Genomic DNA, 20821 nt, shown 5'->3' with positions numbered 1-20821 from the left:
ACTAGTTCTATAAAGAGCGATAAATGAGCATAAACTCAAATTGAAAGTAAAAGCCATACTGTTTGCAAAACCACCAACAGAGGGGCTGGGGCTGTAGCTCCGTGGCAGAGCACTTGCCTGGAATGTGTGAAGCACTGGGTTCAATCCTTAGCAATACATAAAAATTAACAAAAATAAAATAGGGATATTCTGTCCATCTACAACTACAAAAAACTTAAAAAAAAAATCAGGACAGAAAATAATGAGGGAAAATTTTAAGAAAAAACAAATAAGACTTGTACTCTGAAAACCATGAGACGTTGGCTGAAAGAAATTAAAGCAGGCTCAAATTAATAGAAAGAGATACCATGTGCACAGATCAGAAAACTCCTACAGTTGTTAGTTTCTCCCGAATTATTACATGATCTCAAAACTTACTACAGAAGTCACATCAATCAAATCAGAGAGACACACAGGTCAATAGAAAACAGAATAGCCACAAAACAGACTCTCATAGAGATAGCTCAATGATTTTGACAAAGATGTCAACACATTTTAAAGGGCGAAAATACTTATATGAACAAATAATGCTGCCACAACTGAATGTACATATGCTGTATCATCCCTAATGGAAAGGGGGGAAAGTAAACACCCTGTCCCTGAATGCCTCCCTTTTGTTCCCAAAAACCCAGCCCAGTTAAGGGAACAATAAGAGTAACCTTGGGCCAGAAAGTCCAGATACATAATATCTTGAAGGACACTGGCTCTCTCTTACTCACACTGGGAAATTAAGGTTAAGTTAGTGTTATCTGTACATACTTTTCTGTATATACACTGGGACAGTTGCTTCTTAGGATGCTGATTGAACAAACTAAGCAAGATAATGCTGATGATGTCACAGCTTCTGCAGCCTATCCTATAAAGCAAAACTGGGGGCACTGAACTGAGGGATACATGTAACTTGTCTGGACAAACACCAGGAGGGAGAGAAGACACTGCTTGGCAAAATATGATGAGGGACGGAGGTACTATCTGTCACCACTAAACTCCTCTTGGAATAGGCTTTGATCTTTTGTAAGTTTTCCCAATAAATCATGTCTTCCCTGCCATGTTTGAGCACTTTCTTTGGCTGTCTTGCAACCTACCCCTCCGCAAAACTGGACAGTGGACAAGACATATGTAAACACACAAATAAATAACTCTCCAAAATCTCAAACCTTATACCATCCATAAAAAATGAACTCAAATTTTATTACATGTGAAAATATCAAAGCCAACACTATAAAATTTGTGGACAAACAAGAATATTTTCTTAGAATTTGGGTTAGGCAAAAATTTATTAAAGTTACACACAAAATAGAATGAAAAACTAATAAATTCAACTATACCAACATTAAAACTTTATCCTCAAAAACCACATTAATTAGATGAAAAGGAAAATTACAGGTAGGAAGAAACATATACAGAAGACCAATCTGCTAAAGGAGTCTACTAAGAACATTGAAAAAACAAAAAACCGTTAGCTTGCAATAACATAACATTTTTTCAAATAGGCAAACAGCTTGAATATTTCATCAAAAAATATGAATGGCAGATAAGCATAAGAAAAGGTATAGATAATTATTGCTTAACAGGAAAATGCAAGTCAAAGTCACTAAGATACAAGTACACATCCATTAGGTTGGCTAAAATCAAAGACTGGCAAAATAAGTGTTGACAAAGATGTGGAGCAACTGAAACACTGTAACACTGCTGGAAACCCAAACTAGTATAGCCACTTTAAAAACAGTCTAGCAATTCCTTATAATGTCAAACACACTTATTTATAATATGGCATCCCACTCACAGGTATTTTATCCAAGAAAATTCAAAACATGTTTTCACATAAGGATGTATAATGGCATATTCATAGCAGCTTAATTTATAATGGACCCAAAGGAGAAACAGCTCAGATAGCCAAACTGTCATATATTCATGTAATGCAGTAGACTCACAATAAGAAGAACGGAACTCATGATTTAAATAACATGTATCAATCTCAAGAGAATTATGCTCAAAAGAAGGGAGGTGGGGAAAGCCAGACACCAAAGATGATCTGTACAGTTCTATATACACGATATTTTAGAAAAAGCAAACTGTAATGTCAGAAAGCATGTTAGTGATTAACAAGGACTGGATAGGGTAACTGAGTACGAAGGGAGAGAAGGGATCTTTTGAACTGACAGATTCCTACATAATGGTGCAGTAACATGCTGAGAAGGCTTGCTGTTTCTAATTAGATGTCATCTAATTAAATATCAGATGATGCACATATTCAGTCAGTTCTCTTTTCTAAATGCAGGTTTAACTTATAAACATTTAAAAGTAAAATCTATACTGAAAAAGAGTAAAATTTCAGGTAATTCAGGACTTCTGTACCAGAGAAAGACTGCAAAAGCTAGCACAAGATGGCATCTTTAAGAATGAAACTATATTCTTATCACTTACCTTGTGCAAAAATCAACTCAAAAATGGAACCAAGACCTACGAATTAGACCAGAAATGAAGCAACTCCTAGAAGAAAATGTAGGGTAAACACTCCAACTTTTAAGTAGGCAATGACATTCTCAATAGGACTCCTGATGTTTAGGAAATAATGCCAAGAGCTAATAAATGGGATGGCATCAAATTAAAAAGCTTCTGCACAGCAAAGGAAACAATTAGGAAGGTGAAGGGAGAACCTACACAATGGAAGAAATCTTTGCTAGCAATTCTTCTGATTAATATCTAGAATATATGAAGAACTCAAAAAACTTTACACCAAAATCAAATAACCCAATTAATAAATGGACAAATGAATTAAACACACTTCTCAAAAGAAGAAATACAAATGGCCAATATATGAAAAAACGTTTAACATCATTAACAATTAGGAAAGTGTAAATCAAAACTACACTGAGATTTCCTGTCATACTAGTCAGAATGGCAGTCAACAAAAATACAAGTAATAGTAAATACTAGAGAGGATGTGGGGAAAAAAGGAACACTTTTACACTGTTGGTGGGATTATAAATAAGTACAACCATTATGGAAATCAGTGTGAAAGTTCCTTAAAAGATTAGGCATGAAACCACATGATCCACCTATACCATTCCTTGGTATTTATCCTGAAGAATTAAAGTCATCATACTACAGTGATACATGCCTACCCTACTACGTGTTTATAGCAGCACAATTCACAATAGCCAAACTACAGAACTAGCCAAAATGTCTATCAACAGATGAATGGATAAAGAAAATGTGGTATATATACAGAATGGAGTTTTATACAACCATAAAGTAAAATGAAATTATGGCATTTGCAGGAAAATGGATGGAAGTTGAAACCATTACATTAAGTATAACAAGTCAAACTCAGAAGGGTAAGGGTATTGTGTTCTCTCTCATTCACAGAAGCTAGAGAGTTAAAAGGAAAAGAAAGATAGGGGTGGAGCTCATGGAAATCAAAGGGACAAGGGATGGAAGGCAGGATGGGGGAAGTGCTAGGGAATGATATTGGCCAAATTATATTGTACTGTGTATTGAGTGAATGTATGAATATATAATAACAAATCCCATGAATATGTACAACTATAATGCATCAATTAAAAATGTGAGAAAAAAAAATGCATTCCTAAAAAAAAAAAGAATGACTTCTTTCTTAAAGCTATTAGCTACAAATTAGTACAGCCATAGAACTAGCAGACAGCATTCTCAGAGAACTCACTTTAGACAAGAAACTGTACAGCAATGAGAGAAGTACAGCAATAGGTAAGATGGCTAAACTTGATTTTTCACTACAATTTGTACAAAGGTTCCAGAATTTATAAGTCTGAAGATCCTTTTTCTTTTTGGGGGATGGAGGGTAGGGCAGGAGATTTACTCAGGACTGAACTCAGGGGCACCTGAGCAACATTCCCAACTTTTACAAAATTTTTATTTTTATTCTGAAACAAGGTCTAAGTTGCTTGGGGCCTCATTAAATTACTGAGGCTGACTTTGAACTTGCGATCCTTCTGCCTCAGCCTGCCAAGTTGCTGGGATTACAGGTGTGCACCACTGTGCCCTGCTCTAAGAAACCCTTTTTAAATGTAAAACGTCTGGGTTATACTGCCTCTAAAACCCAGGATAACAGATGTACATATATATACACATATAAATCTATGAATTATCAGGCTCAGTGGGATACCTTTACTAACAGTGGCCTGTAGCTTGGTAATTAAAATTTAGAGGATGAAAGACAACAGATACAGAAATAACTGAAATTTAAAGAGGTAAATAAGCTGCGAGCATAAAAACAAAACAGAAGCATACAAAGCAGACCTTAAAAGTAGGCAATGTGATTGAGAAAGAGAGATGGCAACACAGGAAATTCCAGCCATGTGAACAAAAGTATGAGCAAAATGGTTAAGACACTGTAGGGTTGAACTTCATAGCTTCTTATATCATGGATTCCATCAAGAATCTAAGCCATGGAACCCTTAATAAGGAACACACATGTGTATGTCACAATCAGGGGTTCTGGTACCCATGATTATAATCCAGATTAGGGACCTTTGTTTTAGATGTTTTTCAGGAGCACATCCCAATGATGTCCAAAAGTCTAAGTAAAGGAAAGAACAGGAGATATGGCTACAATAAAGCTAAATTTTATTCCCTACCAAGAGTATTAGTACCCACCAATCATATAAGGAAGAGAGTGAAAGGATCAGTTTTGCACTTGGAAAATAATTCTAGAATTGTAGAGAAAAATATATAATATTGGGGAATAAAAAGTATCAGGAACACAAACACCGGTTAGGAGAAGTTTGAACTAGTCTAGTCTAGAAGTAGCATGTAATTCAACTGGAGAGATGTCCTTTGGTGAACGAAAGAGATGCACATCAAAGAGCTAGTACAAATAGCAGAATCCAACAAGGTAAGAAATAAAGACGGACTATAAGTCCACAATTGATAGAGGAAATCCAGAGGGGAAGAAGACAACAATACACTCTATTTAATTATGTTAAGTTTGAGATGTCAACCTGTCTTGGAAAAGGTTAAAAAATTTTAAGGAGACTTGAGAAAAGAGTGGATCTAGTTTCAGTTGTTCTTTCAAGTGAATAGGTTAAAAGAGTGTGCCAAGACAGAGCACACAGAGAACACATATACAAGGTGGCAATCATGTTTGATAACACCTATTTGCAAATGGAAGTAGCTTAGAAGTCTTGTATTTGCTGGCTTCTTACATACACAAGTGGCACAGAAGTGTGTATCAAGGAAACGACAATGAGATATCACTCCACACCCATTGTGTTAGTATTAAAAAAAAGAATGAAAACAACATGTAGGCAAAGATGTGCAGAAAGTGGAACCTTTGTGTATTACTAGTAGGAATATGTAATGGTACATCCACTATGGAAAAACGTGGCAGTTCCTCAAAAAACTGAAATATACAATTGCTTTATGACTTAGCAATTCTACTTCTGGAATACAGCCTAAAGAACTGAAGGCAGGGATTCAAAAAGATATTTGTATCCCAATGCTTAGAGTGGCATTATTTGCATTAGCCAAACAATTAAAATGGCCTAAATGTCCACTGACAAGTGTATGAATAAACAAAATATAGTATATACTCAGAATATCTAGTCTTAAATAGGCTACAGTATAGATGAACCCTGAAGACACTGTGCTGAGTGAAATGAGACAGTCACAAAAGGACAGATATTGAACAATTCCAATCATATGAGCTACCCAGAGTAGTGCAAATTAGAAGCAGAAAATAGAATGGTGGTTGCCAGGGTGGAGGAATGCAGTTATTGTTTACAGGTACAGAGTTTTAATTTAGGAAGGTGTGAAAGTTTTGAAGATGTCTGATGGTGATGTTTATACCACAGTGTGAATATACTTAACACTGCTGAGCCATATTCCTAAAAATGGGCAAATTTATGTTATGTATATATTATCATGACTTTAAAAAGAGTGAGCAGCACTGAGAAATATACATACTTGTGTGTAGTTAGGAAGCTCACAAAGTCAGAGACAGAGCCAGTAATCTGAGCCAGATGCTACCAATCATGGCCAATGCCATTAACCAGAGGACAAACTCCATATTGAAATAAGCGTGGAAAGAATGTCAAAACATGAATCAGCATTTTCAACCACATCCTGTTTAACAGCAATACCAAACATATTATATTCATGTGTGAAGAATACTGTGATTACTATTTAAGTAAGTGACTTAAAGAGAAATAAACTGGATTACAAAACATCTCCTCCTTCTGCCCTATTTCAGAATCACTGATGTGGCAGATTAATTTGTCCTAGTCTCAGTTCTATTCATCAATAACTCTACAGTTTCATTCTTACTCACACAACCAAGGCAACTTAAAGGACACACTGTGTCGCTCCCTTAGAAACATATTCTGAGGGCTTCCCATAGGCCAGATAAATGCCAAGACATAAGCACATACATGGTATGTATACAAATACATTTGAAACTTACACTATAGGAAATTAAAATTACCAACTATCTTTTTATTTTATGAATGCTTGTTCTCATGTCAGGATCTTTTCTAACATGTGACCTCTAAGACTGAGAGTTTTACACTAATGAATAAACTGATCCTTATACTATCAACTCTCTTCTTATCCAATTCTGAGTGAGACCAGGCTTGGCAAAAGATTCTGTCAGCAGAATTAGGAAGTGGAAAAGGAAGAAACATCAGAGCTGGCACTGCTAACAATTTGGGTTTTAAGAGGAAAAAAAAAAATGAAAGTTATATGATGATGATGAGTGCCCCCTACTCCAAATTTTGCCCTTTGGAATCACAAGTTATGATTCCAAACTGACTGGCAACTGACTGAACAGGAAGAACAGAAGAAGAGTTAAAATAACTGGAAATGTGGAAAACAGATTTTAAATATTAATTTATCTACATCATTTGAAAAGAGAGGTCAACAAAACAAATTTTTGGCCCTGATCACAATTATGATTCTTTAGCTAAAAAACAAACTAAGTCACTGTTTTTCTTTGCCCACAGTACTGCCCTGACGAGCAGAACTTCCAAAGTTCTGGTGAGGTACAGTGTATAGGGAACATGAAACGATAAAAGTTAACTTCAGAAGAAATGCCACACCTATCCGGATAGCTTTTTCATTCCTGCTATGGAAGGACCTCTTACAATGACCTAAACTACACCCGTGATGTGTTCCCAACAGTCTGAAAATAGAGCAATACATATTTTCAGAAGAGGGAAATGTCTTTTGTTTCTGGCAGTGATTCTGCTACTGTTTATATCTGAACATCCTAATAATACAGCTCATGGTTACACCCAGCCTTCCCAGCCACTGCTGGTACCTACTTCCTCTCCAACTGTCTCAAGAGATCCAGGCAAAGTTACAAGGCTGAACAAAAGGGAAGTAAAAACCCACCATCTGGGTGGAAGTCAACACTTGAGACAAAGTCTTTTCAGGGGAATCAGACTACAACCAAGTAGATATGTGTAGCTGCCTTCGACCCTTAGCCCCCTAATGTCTTTTTGTTTTGCTGCAAAGTGGAGACCAACTTTTAAAGGATATATATTTCTGTGGGAAATGAAGTTAGAGACAAACTATTCCTTCTGAGCTTTAGCTAATGAGATTGTGTTGCCTGCCCAAGTACCACAGATGGGGAGGGGATTATACTCCTCTGTAAATATTTTCTTTTGATGTACACAACACTGTTGCAAATCTTTCAACCATCCAGTTAACACTCTGATTTACTAGTTACAAAACATGCTGTGGATAAATCATTAATAACATGAAGAACTGTTACTATTAGTAGTCAGTTTTTTCTAGGTACCCAAAGTTAGGAAATTAGGAAAACAGAAGTAGGCCTGGCTAACATCACTGTAAATTCTAGAGTAACAAATTTAGTCATGCATTGTTGACCTCCCTCCTTTCGGTATGCTAGTTTTTCAGTAAGTTTCTGAGTCTTGATGTCTTCCAGGAATGCTCATCAGGAGCTGAAGTTTAGCTATGCAAAGCTCTCATCAGTCACTGATAGGTGAAGTCAGTTCTAGCTTTTTGAAGGATGTCGAGAAAACTGGGCATGTTGGTACTAAAGGGCCCATGCCAACTATTAAAATTCTTCCATATTCCTTTTTAGTCTATGATTCATAGTTATCAGCCACTTATAAAAGTCAAAAGTATGCATCAGGAAAAAGGAACCAAGAGACTGTCATATACAAGGAAGAGGAATATATATGTGGTAACTGGACTGAGAGACAGAGGGGTAGATGACCATGGAACAGTATCTACTGAAGTTCTATTCCTTATAAAAATTTTTTGGAAAGGAGCTAAGACTGTTGCAATGATGGTGGGCCAATGATGATGCAACAGCAAGCTCATGTGAGCATAAAGACCAATGCACCCAGCTTCAGGGAAATCTCAGAAGAAAGCTGGATGCAGAAGAGCTTCCATGAAACGAACTATACAGAACTGACAAAGGAAGCAGATCACAATCCAGAGTAAACCAAAGAAAGTATGAGTACATAACAAAGAATGAGGATTCTGAAGCTAATTAACAGTGAAGTATTAGGATGTCAATGGGAGGGGACAGAGTTGTAAATATGAAATACCAAAGTGAAAGGCTCACAATTTGAACCTTGTGATTCCTTGGCATATTTTTTTCTATGTTCATATGTTAAACTTATCAGCACATTAAACACAATCTATGTAAATGAGGCTCATGAATTCATACTCTAAAATCTTAAAATATTAATGTACTCAATCAACAAGTATTTATTGAGCTTTTAATATGAATTCAGAGATGTTCTGAGTGCTTAGGTATATTAATGAACAGATGAAAAATGACAAAATCCTTTTTACAAAAAAGTAAATTTCTACATATAAAAGTGGAGTGAAAACATGAACATGATCACTTGTAAATTTAACTGGCACATGCTCCCAACATACTTATTTTTTAAACACTGACAGAAGACACTGAAATTCAAAATGATTCTGTAAAATTAAATGGAAACACTAATGAATGATAAGGAAGGAATATATTAGTTATGGGGAAATCCTGCTAAATGTGACAAAATGAACTTAATTGTTGTCACGTTGTCTAAAAGTGTCATAAAAGGAATTCCCACAATAGGAGAGAAGTGATCAAGGTAAAACTCCTAAGACTTCTTCCAATATAAAAAAAAGTCTATGATACAAAAAAAACATGTATGTATAAATAAAAGTTGGTATACACACTTGCGTAGTAAAAGGAATTGCTCAACTCAAAATGCCTAGGTCAGCGAGAAAAAGCATGGACTTTGAAAAAGTCTTATCTGGGGTTATATCCTATCACTGATTATAAATGAAAATTACTGGCTATCGAAATCTGATTTTTGTGTATGTAAAATGAGACAAAGATTGGGAAAGTAAACATTCAATGTCTATATCTCATATCCAGTTTCCTTCTTTCCAATGTGGACCACAAAACCACGTGAGAGTGCCTAGACTACCATAACAGCACTTTGGGGACTACAGTATCCTTGCTGTGGCTGTCGAGGCTCTGTTTTTCCAGGCCCACCTAGGGCTCTTCTCACACTGTTCACTACTTGTCTCTCAGCATGCTCCCGTCCATCATGATAGCCCTGTCAGTTCTTTTCTTCCTCAGCAACTCTATCTGCTATTGGTTCTTTCTAGAATAACTTCTCTTGACTTAGTGGGTGTATTTTCATCCTCTGAAGATCAGCTTTTTAAATGTCAGCACCTTAGAAAGAAGACCCTCTAGCTAAAGACTGTTCTATCTAATTCTTCCTATTCATCCCTAACACAGCACCCTACTCACTTCTGTCAAATCACTTAGGATAGTTTGTACTTTTTTTCCCCCTAATTTACTGTCTGTAAGTAGTAAGATGATAAATAATGTGCCCCCTGGATTTAGCACCATGTCTCCATGGAATAGGTACTTAACATATTTTTTTTAAAAAAATATATAGCTCTCAATGATGCTGACTTATCTTCAAAGCAACTAACACCAAAAGTCTTCATATCATTTCAAACTGGAAGCGAGGTGTTTTCAGGACTCCTAGAGTTTACCTATTTGTAATAAATAACTTTCATTAAAAAAAAAAAAAGAATGACTATTTTCTTTGAAGTGCAATTTTCTCTACTGAGAATCTTGTATTTCATAATGTAATATGGCACAAATAAAAGAATACAAACATTTATAATCTATAGCCTTGAAAAAAAAATGTCTTTGCTACTCAAGTTCTTCATATGAAAATGAGGTAAAAGTCACTGCCTGACAAATACTTGGGAAATATTGTATATGAAAGAACTTTATTAAAATATAAAATAGCCTCTCTGAGGCCACTGAGCTTATATTGATTCAGTTCCACTCATAAAGGCTGGCATTCTACGCTAGACTAGAGTACTATATATTTTAGCATTATTTTGAATATACAATTCCCTTTTGACACACAGAAAAAGATTTTTCTTTCTTTCCCTTCTGCTCCAATAACATAAAGCATTACGCAAATAAAGGTTCTAAAAATTAAGCTCTCCTAAGTACATATATGAGGATGAAACTTTTAAAACATGTGCTCTATCATAGGAAATCACATTTCAGAGAAATCAAAACATGGTATCTTGGAAGAAGTTCAAAACAACAAGTTACCAATAAGCTATCAGCCTATGCTTCACAAGTCAAACTACCACCCCACCACCCAAAAATGATTATGGAGGGACACTGACAACACTCCACCACAAATCATACCTCCTCTACCTGGTGCCTCTCCCAATAAGGTATTTCACTGGCTTCTGTGTCTAGCTTTCCAAATACATTCCTTGGTCTTACTACTTTGTCTAAAATCACTCCCTCTCATTCACACTCTCACAAGTTCAGAGACTGAGGTCCTTTTGGCATCTGTGAAGCAATTGGTTGGCTTCCAATTTCCCTTGCCTTTGCCAGAAAACCACTAAACTTTCAAAAAGTGCTCCTTGAGTTGTCCAACATTCCCAGGCTCCATCTTACCAGTTAGAGGAGTCCTTTACTAATTTTAGATTTAAGGTTGCCTTCTGTGAGCAATTAGCTATCCAGAGTCTCCACTCCCATCTTGCTTAGACATACACATAATGTTGAGAAGGCAAATACACCTATCAATAAGAATGAGAAGCTAATGTGAGAATCAGTCAAATCAAGCCAAGAGGGCAGCTTCACCACTTAATAAATAGATCAACTGGAGACACTTCTGAAAAAAATTAACGTGTCCATCTTTCCCCTAAAGAAATGAAAGCAAGACAGAAAAGACCTGAACAAACAACAGAAAGACAAAGAGACCAAGAGATGGAGGCAGAGTGAGAGAGACTGACAGAGAAAGAAACTTATGAGGAATGACAGAGACAGAAGGAAAGACACGTCCCTGGAAAGAGCAACTCAGAGGGTGAATTTCTCACTCAGTGATTTTCCAACGTATGAGGTTCTCCTAAACATAGGAATCCACTGTAAAGCAAGTAAACTTACATTTCTAAAGTGTTTCGATGGCAATTTGTGAACACCCCTGTTTCTGTTCAGACACTCCTTTAAGAATCTCAAACTCACCCTTCTAACTTCACCTGTTGGCATAGGCTTTCTTAGCATTCCTCCCAATGTGGAAAGTCCAGAGACACTACTAATGGACTAAAAGAGAGAAAATACCTTGGAAAGCTTCATAATGCATGAGGCATTGCCCCTCTTACCTTCAGCAACACCACATCTACAGTCCTGTCCACTTTGGAGATATCACACAGGCTGTAACGCCTCTTGTGTCGCTCATACATTTTTGCTCAGATGCAGAAGAGCAAAACACAGGAAAGCAGGAAAGTATATCCACTGTTAACTGGGGGACCAGTATGCTCACACAAGTCCAAAGTTCCAAATTTCTCACGGTGGATGGGAGATCTCAGTTGTCCAGACACCTCTATATACTCTCAAAGGGTGGAAAATGAATTAAAAAGAAGCCAAGCAAAATCCAATTCCTTGAAATGAGTAAGAACTTTCTGGCAACCTTAGAGCTCTGAGATGATGAATTTATAATTCATGATATAAGCAATAAATGCCTCAAGATCCCAATTGTGCAGTTGTTGACTGAAAGAGAAGCACACACCATCTCCATCATGGGGAATAAGTCCGGTAGAAAAACTGAGAATGAACTGTCTGAGCATAACGGCTGACATACGTGGGGAAAAAAACCCAAAAACAGGTAATAAAAATCCAGTATGCACTTTGCCAAAAAGAGAGAAAAAGAAAAAAAGAAAAGGAACTCTATTTCAAAGGGATGACTTTGGAAAATTCATTAAATTGTTCTTCCTTAAAACAACAGAGACGAGAAAAACCAATTTTTCCTTACAGGGGGAAAAGCTAAGAGATATTCTTCAAAGCAGATGTTTTTCAAATCTTCAGAGTTTGTCTCTGATTCACCAAAGCAGTAGTAGGATTTTGCTCTTGATTTAAGATGAAAATAACTGAGGACAGCAGAGCAGAAGGGAAAAAAGAAGGCGGCTCCTCCTGCAATACCCCCTCCCTTCTTCCTCCCTCCAGCGCCAGCCCTTCCCTGCCTGTCTCCTCCCAGACTTTTTTTTTTTTTTCAACTTCTCTCTCAAGAATGTCACTACTTGCCCTTTCAGCTCTGCACTCACAGCCTTGGAGGTTTGAAAATCTAATTGCAGTGGTGGGAACATGATTCATCCACAGACGAAAAGGAGAAAAACAAAGCTCCCTTTTCCAATCCACTTCCTTCTGCTCCTCCTTCTTACACCATCCCCTATGAAAATGGCTGTCAGGCACTGTAAGATTAGACTGGAGTTCTTTGATGTCAGGGTAGTATGCTAATAAAGGAAAGGAGGGCTATCATCCTAAACACCACAAGCCTATACAACAGACTTATCTATTCCAGGAAGTACAGAAAATTCAAACTACCAAAGTATACACAGCACCTCCCTGCCAAATGCAAAGCAATGATTTAATATGAGAAAAAATGTTAGCCAAATATTTCAGAGTTATGTCTCCAGGATCCAGAAGCGGCTTAAAAATGTCTGGTAAAGTTTAAAAATTAAAAAGTTAAGCTCTGAGGCAAAGACAGGATGATCCCAAGTTTGAGGCTAGCTTCACCAATTTGGGGAGACCCTATCTTAGAACAAATGGGTTGGCAATGTAGCTCAGTGGTAAAGCACCCATGGGTTCAATCTCCAGTATGGGTTTAAAAAAAAAAAAAAAAAAAGAGTTAAGCTTTGGGTGGGTGTGTCAGGGGATGGATGACAGAGGGGCTTTAAAGAAAATTAAAGAGAAAAGGAATTGAGTGAATGGGTTTTGTGTGTCTTAACATTTTTGTGACCAATAAAGTCACCTGCCTAGGACTTCCTTGTCATTCGGTCTCTCATTCATATTAACTGGATCTTGAATGTGGCTGTTACTTCATCTGCTTGCTTTCCTACTATTCCAGACCTTTCTAGCTGTTGCCCTAATCCAACATCCTCAAGGGCAGACCTATTATAAAACGTACTTACTTCAGGCATTCTCTTACTTGAATTGGATTATAAATGGGTTGGGAGGAAAATGAAGGAAGCAGAACTGAGTGAAGAAAAATAAAATACAAAACCAAAAAGGAGTCGAGAAAGAAAAGGAAAGCGGGAGAAAAATCCAGAAAAAGGAGGATTTTTTCTCTTCCCAGGAGGAACTGACAGGCACTTTTCTTTGAGTTGGCCAGACCAGTCCTTATACTTGGACAGAGTAAACACAGGACTTCAAATACTGTGACAGAAAGGAATAAAAGAGATTTAACATCCAAATTTCGGTCAATACTTCAAAGTTGGTGAAAAGGTTTGTTAGGAACTATAAAAGGGGTACAGAAGGTCTGATAAGTCACCAGGTCCTCAGGGCAGACATTCAAATCACTAACTAGCTTAAATGAGAGAAATAAGAAAAACCCAGCTAAGAATGCAAGGATTGTTTGAATCTGTTAACACACCACAGTTGCAGCTACATCTAAACTCTAAGCCTTTTCTCTCTCCCATCCTACCCGAGCACATGGCAGGCATGAAGGTAGACTTTTCCAGAGCCCCTAGTGAGCACTGGCTCTATAATGTTATCAACATGTACAATGAAACAGATGCTGCTTTTCAGTAGAGATGACGCTGCAAAGCAGCAGAAACAAGACAATTAGAGAGATTAAAAAGTTGTAAATAAAATTCTGGCTCAGGTTTACTAAAAGTATGGGAATCTGGTCAGGGATTTAGAAATACTTTCAAGATGTGTGATCCACGGCAAGATTGAAAGGCCTTGTAGGCTTTAGTGTATAGAAAAACTAATTATTTATTATCTTTTCTGTAACAACTTTCACTAAGCTAAATTAGAACTCTCTCATCTCCTCATATGAAACAAAGCTGCCTCCCCTCTGTCCTTAATATGGTTTGTTCTTTGCTGCCACTCCCTTCTGTTTTAATGAGAATCAAATGTTTCCTGTTTCCAAGGTTCCCAGGCATCTCTCTAGGGATCAGAGATACTTTAATCATCATTAAGCCTTCCTATTCCAAGCCTAACTAATGACTTAAATGTAGACAATCTACCAATTTAACAGATATTTTCTGCCTTGCAGTAGAGGCAAACAAAAGAAATATATAACAAGGTTTCTGTCCTCAGGAAGTTTATGTAACTGGGAGAAACTTGTTTCAAAATAATATAATTTTCTGAAATAGCCCTGATTACTATTTGTGACATATAACTTAACCTTGTTTTACTTCTATCTGCAGGCTTTGTGGTATAGGATATAAATCTAGATTTTCTATCTTTTCTGAACACAAAAACATTGTTCTTACATTTTCTGTTCCTTCTTGGAAAACAAATACTCTGGGTGGGGAAAAATTGCTAAGGGGGTGGGTAGGGGTGTCTGTTTTGCTTTCCCCTCTGGATCTGTTCAGCATTCTCCAACAGAAGAAAGATTCTGTGCTTTTGCTGCTGATGTGACAATTCCAAGTTTTTATGAAAAACATCTGGAACCACTGAACAGTTATTCCGTTAGGATTTTAAAACCGAGCAACCAATCATTTCACATCTAAACCAGAGCTGAGAGTTACAAACTTAAAGAAGGTTTTGTGTACATTTCCTCTTTGCTTTAATTTTGGGAACTTGTGATAGTAGTTATTTACAATATCAATTCTATCTCCCTTCTCTCTGTGCCTACTATCCCACCTTTCCTCCACAACAGGGTGTTACCAAGTTCAAGAAGCAACTACACTGTCTCACACCACAGCCTCCACATACATTTTTTTTTTTTTTTTTTTTTAAAGCAGGGGTGAGTACTGTGGATTGAACTCAAGGGCACTAGACCACTGAACCACATCCCCAGCTCTATTATTGTATTTTATTTAGAGACAGGGTCTCACTAAGTTGTTTAGTGCCTTGCTGTTGCTGAGGGTGGCTTTGCACCCAAGATCCTCCTGCCTCAGCCTCCTGAACTGCTGGAATTACAGAAGTGTGTCACCACATACAGCTCAACATACATTCTTAAACATGCCAGGAAACAAAGTTTAAAAGTATTTTATACATCTTAATGTAACTAGAGCATTCTGATCATGAATTAAATTTTATCTTTACTTATTTAACTACAAGATCTAATAATACCTCAGACTGTTCCATACTTGTAATGGGTCAACACTGTGTGGGTCCTTTTAGTTCTAGTTAGGGCAGAGAGGTCCTTCTCAAGTCCCACAGCAAAGTTTCTGAGTTAGGACACCACCTAGTGGACATGCTGAACACCCAGACAGAACACCACAGGCTGGTAAGAGGGTGGTGTGAGGACACTCCAAAATGAACAAAGGAGTAGTAGCATTTGACTGGGGACTGGTTTAATGAGTCACAAATAATCTATTTAGTCTCTTCAGGAAATACAAGATACTAAAGTGAAAATCAAGGGTTCTTTGTTTTCCTAAGTACTAAGGAGAGTTCATTAACTCTCTGAGTAACTTAGGATATAGATTAACTCTCTAGACTTAGATTTCCAGATTGAAAAAATGAGAGGGGTTCAATGCTGGATCTTATCTGAAGTTCCTTCTTGCTCTAATATTATATACTGTCAGTCTGATACTAAGAAATCTTTATCACTCGCTGTACAGCTCACAAGGATGTGAGTGGATTCAAAGGAATTAAGACATTCTCTCAAAATTTAAAGATGACATGTTATAAAAACCATTCTTGCATGTCTTCCACCTCTACTCTTCACACGAAATGGAAAGAAAGGAAAGGTTTTACCACAGTTGACAATTTTCATTATTCTATGATCTCATTAACTTAAAAATAGTGAGCCATCCAGCATTTCTGACAATTTTATTTATTCCTCATAAAGAGCTATAAAGTGGTCAGGTTTGGTGGCATGCACCTGTAGAACCAGTTACTTGGGAGGTTGAAGCAGGGAAATTTCGAGTCCAGGAGTTCAAGCTCAGTCTGGGCAATGAGACCAGGGTCTCAACCACCACCACCATCATCATCAAAACAACAAGAGTTAGTACTACTTTACAACGGAAGAAAAGAAGCATCCAAAGTTTAAATCATTTGTACAAAGTCACAAAACTAATGAGTTTGCATTAAATTTAGCAAATCTTGCTTTCAACTACATATCTTATTTTGTGATTTCAGAAATGCCTCAAATTAAAAGAAATAAAACTAAAATGGAGAAAGCCTAAGATAAAATTTGGGGAAAGAAAGCTTAGAGCTCATTACTCACCATCAATATTTCTGTATTTGATTTTACATAAATGCCAAAGGACAGGAAAAGATGTTATTTATAAAATAAAAAAGACAAATGATTCCTCATTGCATAAAGTATGTCACTGCATTAAACAGACTCAATTTCTTTATCAATATTTTAACATATTGTAGTTTTTTAATAGTTTCTCACTGTAGTAATATCTTACAAAAGTCAGAATGAACACAACTAAAACGGACTAAAGGATCTCTGGATGATGACCATTGTCATTCAGGTGTTCTAAAGAATGAATGGGTATATTAATTCTAGTTTTTCTTTTTTGAGATAAACATTAGTTATTTCTTATGGTGGAAGTTCAAATAGTTGAAGAAACCCATCATGACTCATCACCCTCCTCAAAGACAATCTTTTGGATCAAGATGCCCACAGTTGTTCAAACCTCTGGCAATAGGATACTTGGTGGAGCACTATTTATTGACGGTCCATCTTGTAATACGGAAGATCAAGACAAAATCCTCCAAAATGGCTTACACCAGATAATTAAGATCAAATGGGTTTTCAATGTAAGTATCTCATCACTAGACGGATAGCTTATTATAAAATAAGCTTACTGCCTTTATCTTTTTTTTCTGTTTGACTTTTTTCAAAGTAGATCTCCACCATACTAAAACCTTGTGATTTTGTTGCAAAATTCTCTTTATCCTTTCACACTTATTCTCTTTTTATCCTAAAAAGAGTATCTTGAATCTACATTCTATCAATGAAACAACAGTAGTTCTTCAAACCGTTTCATCTAGAATCCTGAAAAGCAAGCCTAACAATGAAACCCAGACACTGTCACTATAAAAGCTTCCCCTGGAAGGACAGCAATACATCTCTCAGCAATCCTGAGAAAGTGCTGCTCCATCAGACACAAAACTAACTAAAACCTGAGTCACATTTCCTCATCTTCTATGAATTATGGTAAAATTTAATAAAAATTTCTTGCTGAAATTAATACATACTAGATTTATGGCATTATCCTACTCAACCTGTCTAATAATCCTATCAAAAAGAAAAATGAAACACTTGCATGCTGTGTACTGTTGGATAGCCATTTTTCTCTGCAGTCATGAATTGTACCTGAAACCAGATTCCAAAGACTGCCATATCTGATTTACTATAAATCATATTTACTGTTATTTTTTAATCTTCTAGCAGCATTTTTTCATAATCTCAAGAGCATCATATAAGACAGCCTAAAACTGACAAATTAAGAACAAAAACTACTCTAATTTTTTTCTTCATAAAGTACACAAGATTTCATATGCAGAGTTCTTACTATAACTTCATGAAACTTGTTAGGTGCAAACTTTTGAGTAAAATAACCATAAATAATAGCATCCTCCCTGCTCCAGGCATTAGTGGTAAGGAGGACATGCTCTCTGTTTTTCCCTCCTATCTATCTATCCTCTGTTTTTCCCTCCTATCTATCTATCTATCTATCTATCTATCTATCTATCTATCTATCTATCTATCATCTATCTATCTATCGGTACTGGGGATTGAACCCAGGGTTGCTTAATCACTGAGACACAACCCCAGCCCTTTTTTGTATGTTTTATTTTGAGACAGGGTCTTGCTAAGTTGCTTAGTACCTAAGTTGCTGAGGCTGGCTTTGAATTTGCAATTCTCCTGTCTCAGCCTCCAGATGGCTGGGATTACAGCTGTACACTACCGTGCCCAGCTCATTTTATTATTATTAAACATGTTAACCATACTATCAAACAGCCAATTCAAATAATTCATATCCTTTTGCTATTTCCCCACCCAAATGGCTTGTATAAACATATACAAACTAGAAGCAATCACCAATTACAAAGCTGTTACAGAAATTGGATGAGAAATGACAGTAGCTTGAATTCAGGTGATGAGAGTGGAGATCTAGAAAGAAACTGAGCATCTAAAGACATTTAATAACCTTATCAAGGTATAAGGCACTGGGGTAAGAGGATGAAGAAAAGAAGTGTCACAGTTGACTAGGTTTCTGGCCTGGGCAACTAGTTAAAAGGTGAAATGGAGAAGTAGGTGGCAACATGAGATTAGTTCAGTTTTGGACATGGTAAATCTGAGTCATCTCATAGAATACCAGTGGAACTCTGATCAGCAGTTGAATTACTGTTACGGGAACTCAGGAGAAGGGATGCGAAATTAGGCATACAGATTTAGAAATCAATATAGACATGTACTATTAAAGAAACTAAAAGAAAGTATTTCAAATAAAAAATGGTAAATAGTTCCAAATGCTATGAAAAGATCAAGCAAATAAAAGATGTATTTTGCTATGCGAACATCTCACAGACCTTGGTGACAGTAGTTCTGGTGTAGTTATAGGATGTTCAACACAAGATTTAAATATTCTACCATTTCATAGGTGAAAAATTAAGTTCTGTCTCTGAGAGTATACTCATTTCTTTCTGGTTTTCTCTTAGGATTTTTTTTTTTCTTTAGAGAAAGTACCTTCAGTGAATCCTTATATAATGGTTGCTATCAAGTGGCTAACCTGGTAATAAATACTGTACATCTAAGAATTCAATTAAGCAATAACTGAGAAAAAGAGCCATTAGCACGAAGTGATCTCTATGCAAGATGTATGATTGTCCTTTCATATGCTTCCAATTCTATTCAAAACACCTGCCACAGAGACCAAAAGAGAACCCCTGAGGTGCACATCCTGGCTGGGAATACGTTCATACTAGCCAAAGGAGAAATATTTGGTAATGAAGAAACCAACAAGAAATTCCATTTCTTCCAAAATTAATTCCTACTTTAATTCCCCTGGCTCACATAACTCTGGTTTGTGGAATTCCTTACCTTGTCTACTTTAGCTGAAACTCACCTTTCAAATACCACTTTGCTTATTTAGCTCTCCCTACCTATATCAGCCCTCATTATAACTCTCCTTTGTATAACTCTGGTGCCTGGACTCTGAAGCACTGACTTTATGGAGTTCTGCCCTGTACTGTTTATCACTGCTACATGTTGATCCAACTAAGTAAAAGATGAGCTCCTTAAAAGTAACAGTCATTTCTTTAACTTTTCTCTCAGAGTCCCCCAAACAGTGTAAGACATCCCCAGGCCAGATCACTATCAGATTATATCTTCATTCACTACAACAATCACACCCAATGGCTGACGAAATTTAGTTATTAAACAATAAAAGAGAGAAAAAAAACTTCAATGTTAACATACATAAAAAGTGAGTATTGTAAGCTGGGCACAGTGGCTCAAGCCTGTAATCCCAGAGGCTCAGGAGGCAGAGGTAGGAGGATTGCAAAGTTCAAAGTCAAGCCTCAGCAATTTAGCAAGTCCCTAAGCAACCTAGTGAAACTCTGTCTCAAAATAAAATATAAAAATGGGGTGGGGATATGTGTCAGTGGTTAAGCTTCCTGGGTTTGACCTCCAGTACTTAAATAAATAAATAAAAAATAAAAGGTGAACAGTCTAAAAAAACAAAAACAAAAAAAGGTTCTGAATTAAAAGGATAAAAATTCTGGCCAGACATGAAGACTATTCAAAACAACTATAACCTTAGGAAAAATCTGAATCCAATATAAAATGAAAATATACTACTTTAGGAAATTACCTATTCTTTGTATTTTTCTCTTCACAGCAAAAAAGAATAGCTCTAGCATAGTCATTCAGTCAAATGAGCCAAACAATGAGTCAGCTTCCCATGGAAGACTTTACCAGGCAAACACATACCACTGTACAGTCATGCTTTCCACCCCAAAAAATAGAGGTACAACTTGCTCCTTTATCTAAAAGACAAAAGCAAAGAAAAAAGGAGAATCTCTTTCTTGAAAAAGTCTACTTTTCAACACTACTGTCAGGTTAGTTTGGGATGGCATTTGCTTATTCCCAAAGCAATAAACTTGGTTCTGCTAATTTCATAGACTGTTATTTGGAGCTTATATTTGATAATTTATTCAAACAGAAAAGATATTTTAATACCCTGCAATTTTTTTTTAAAGTGTAGTGTAACTCTTGTTCACCTTAGACAAAATTGTGAGAATTTCTTCACAAAATATGCTTAAATGGAAGGACATGCTCTATTACTTAAATGCATACATGCGGAGATTTCT

General features: G+C 36.5%; 1 protein-coding gene across 15 annotated transcripts in view; it reads right to left on the bottom strand.

Moving 5' to 3' along the window:
• The window catches only part of AKAP13 (A-kinase anchoring protein 13), a gene marked incomplete at its 5' end in the record, with an annotated part of 340854 nt that overhangs the window by 97944 nt on the left and 222089 nt on the right, over positions 1-20821 (bottom strand). The window contains one exon of one of the 15 annotated variants that reach the window (XM_079127356.1): positions 11698-18036. The exons of the other annotated variants lie outside the window; for them this stretch is intronic. Within the exon in view, the coding sequence (XP_078983482.1) occupies positions 11698-11778 (81 nt within the window). Of the gene's footprint in view, positions 1-11697; positions 18037-20821 lie in introns of those variants that run through there. 15 annotated transcript variants of the gene reach the window in all.

This window comes from Sciurus vulgaris (genome assembly GCF_902686455.1).
Source record: "Sciurus vulgaris genome assembly, chromosome: 2".
Taxonomy (NCBI): Eukaryota; Metazoa; Chordata; class Mammalia; order Rodentia; family Sciuridae; genus Sciurus; species Sciurus vulgaris.
Note: the sequence above shows the minus strand (reverse complement) of the source record. Positions and strands in the feature narration are given on the sequence as shown.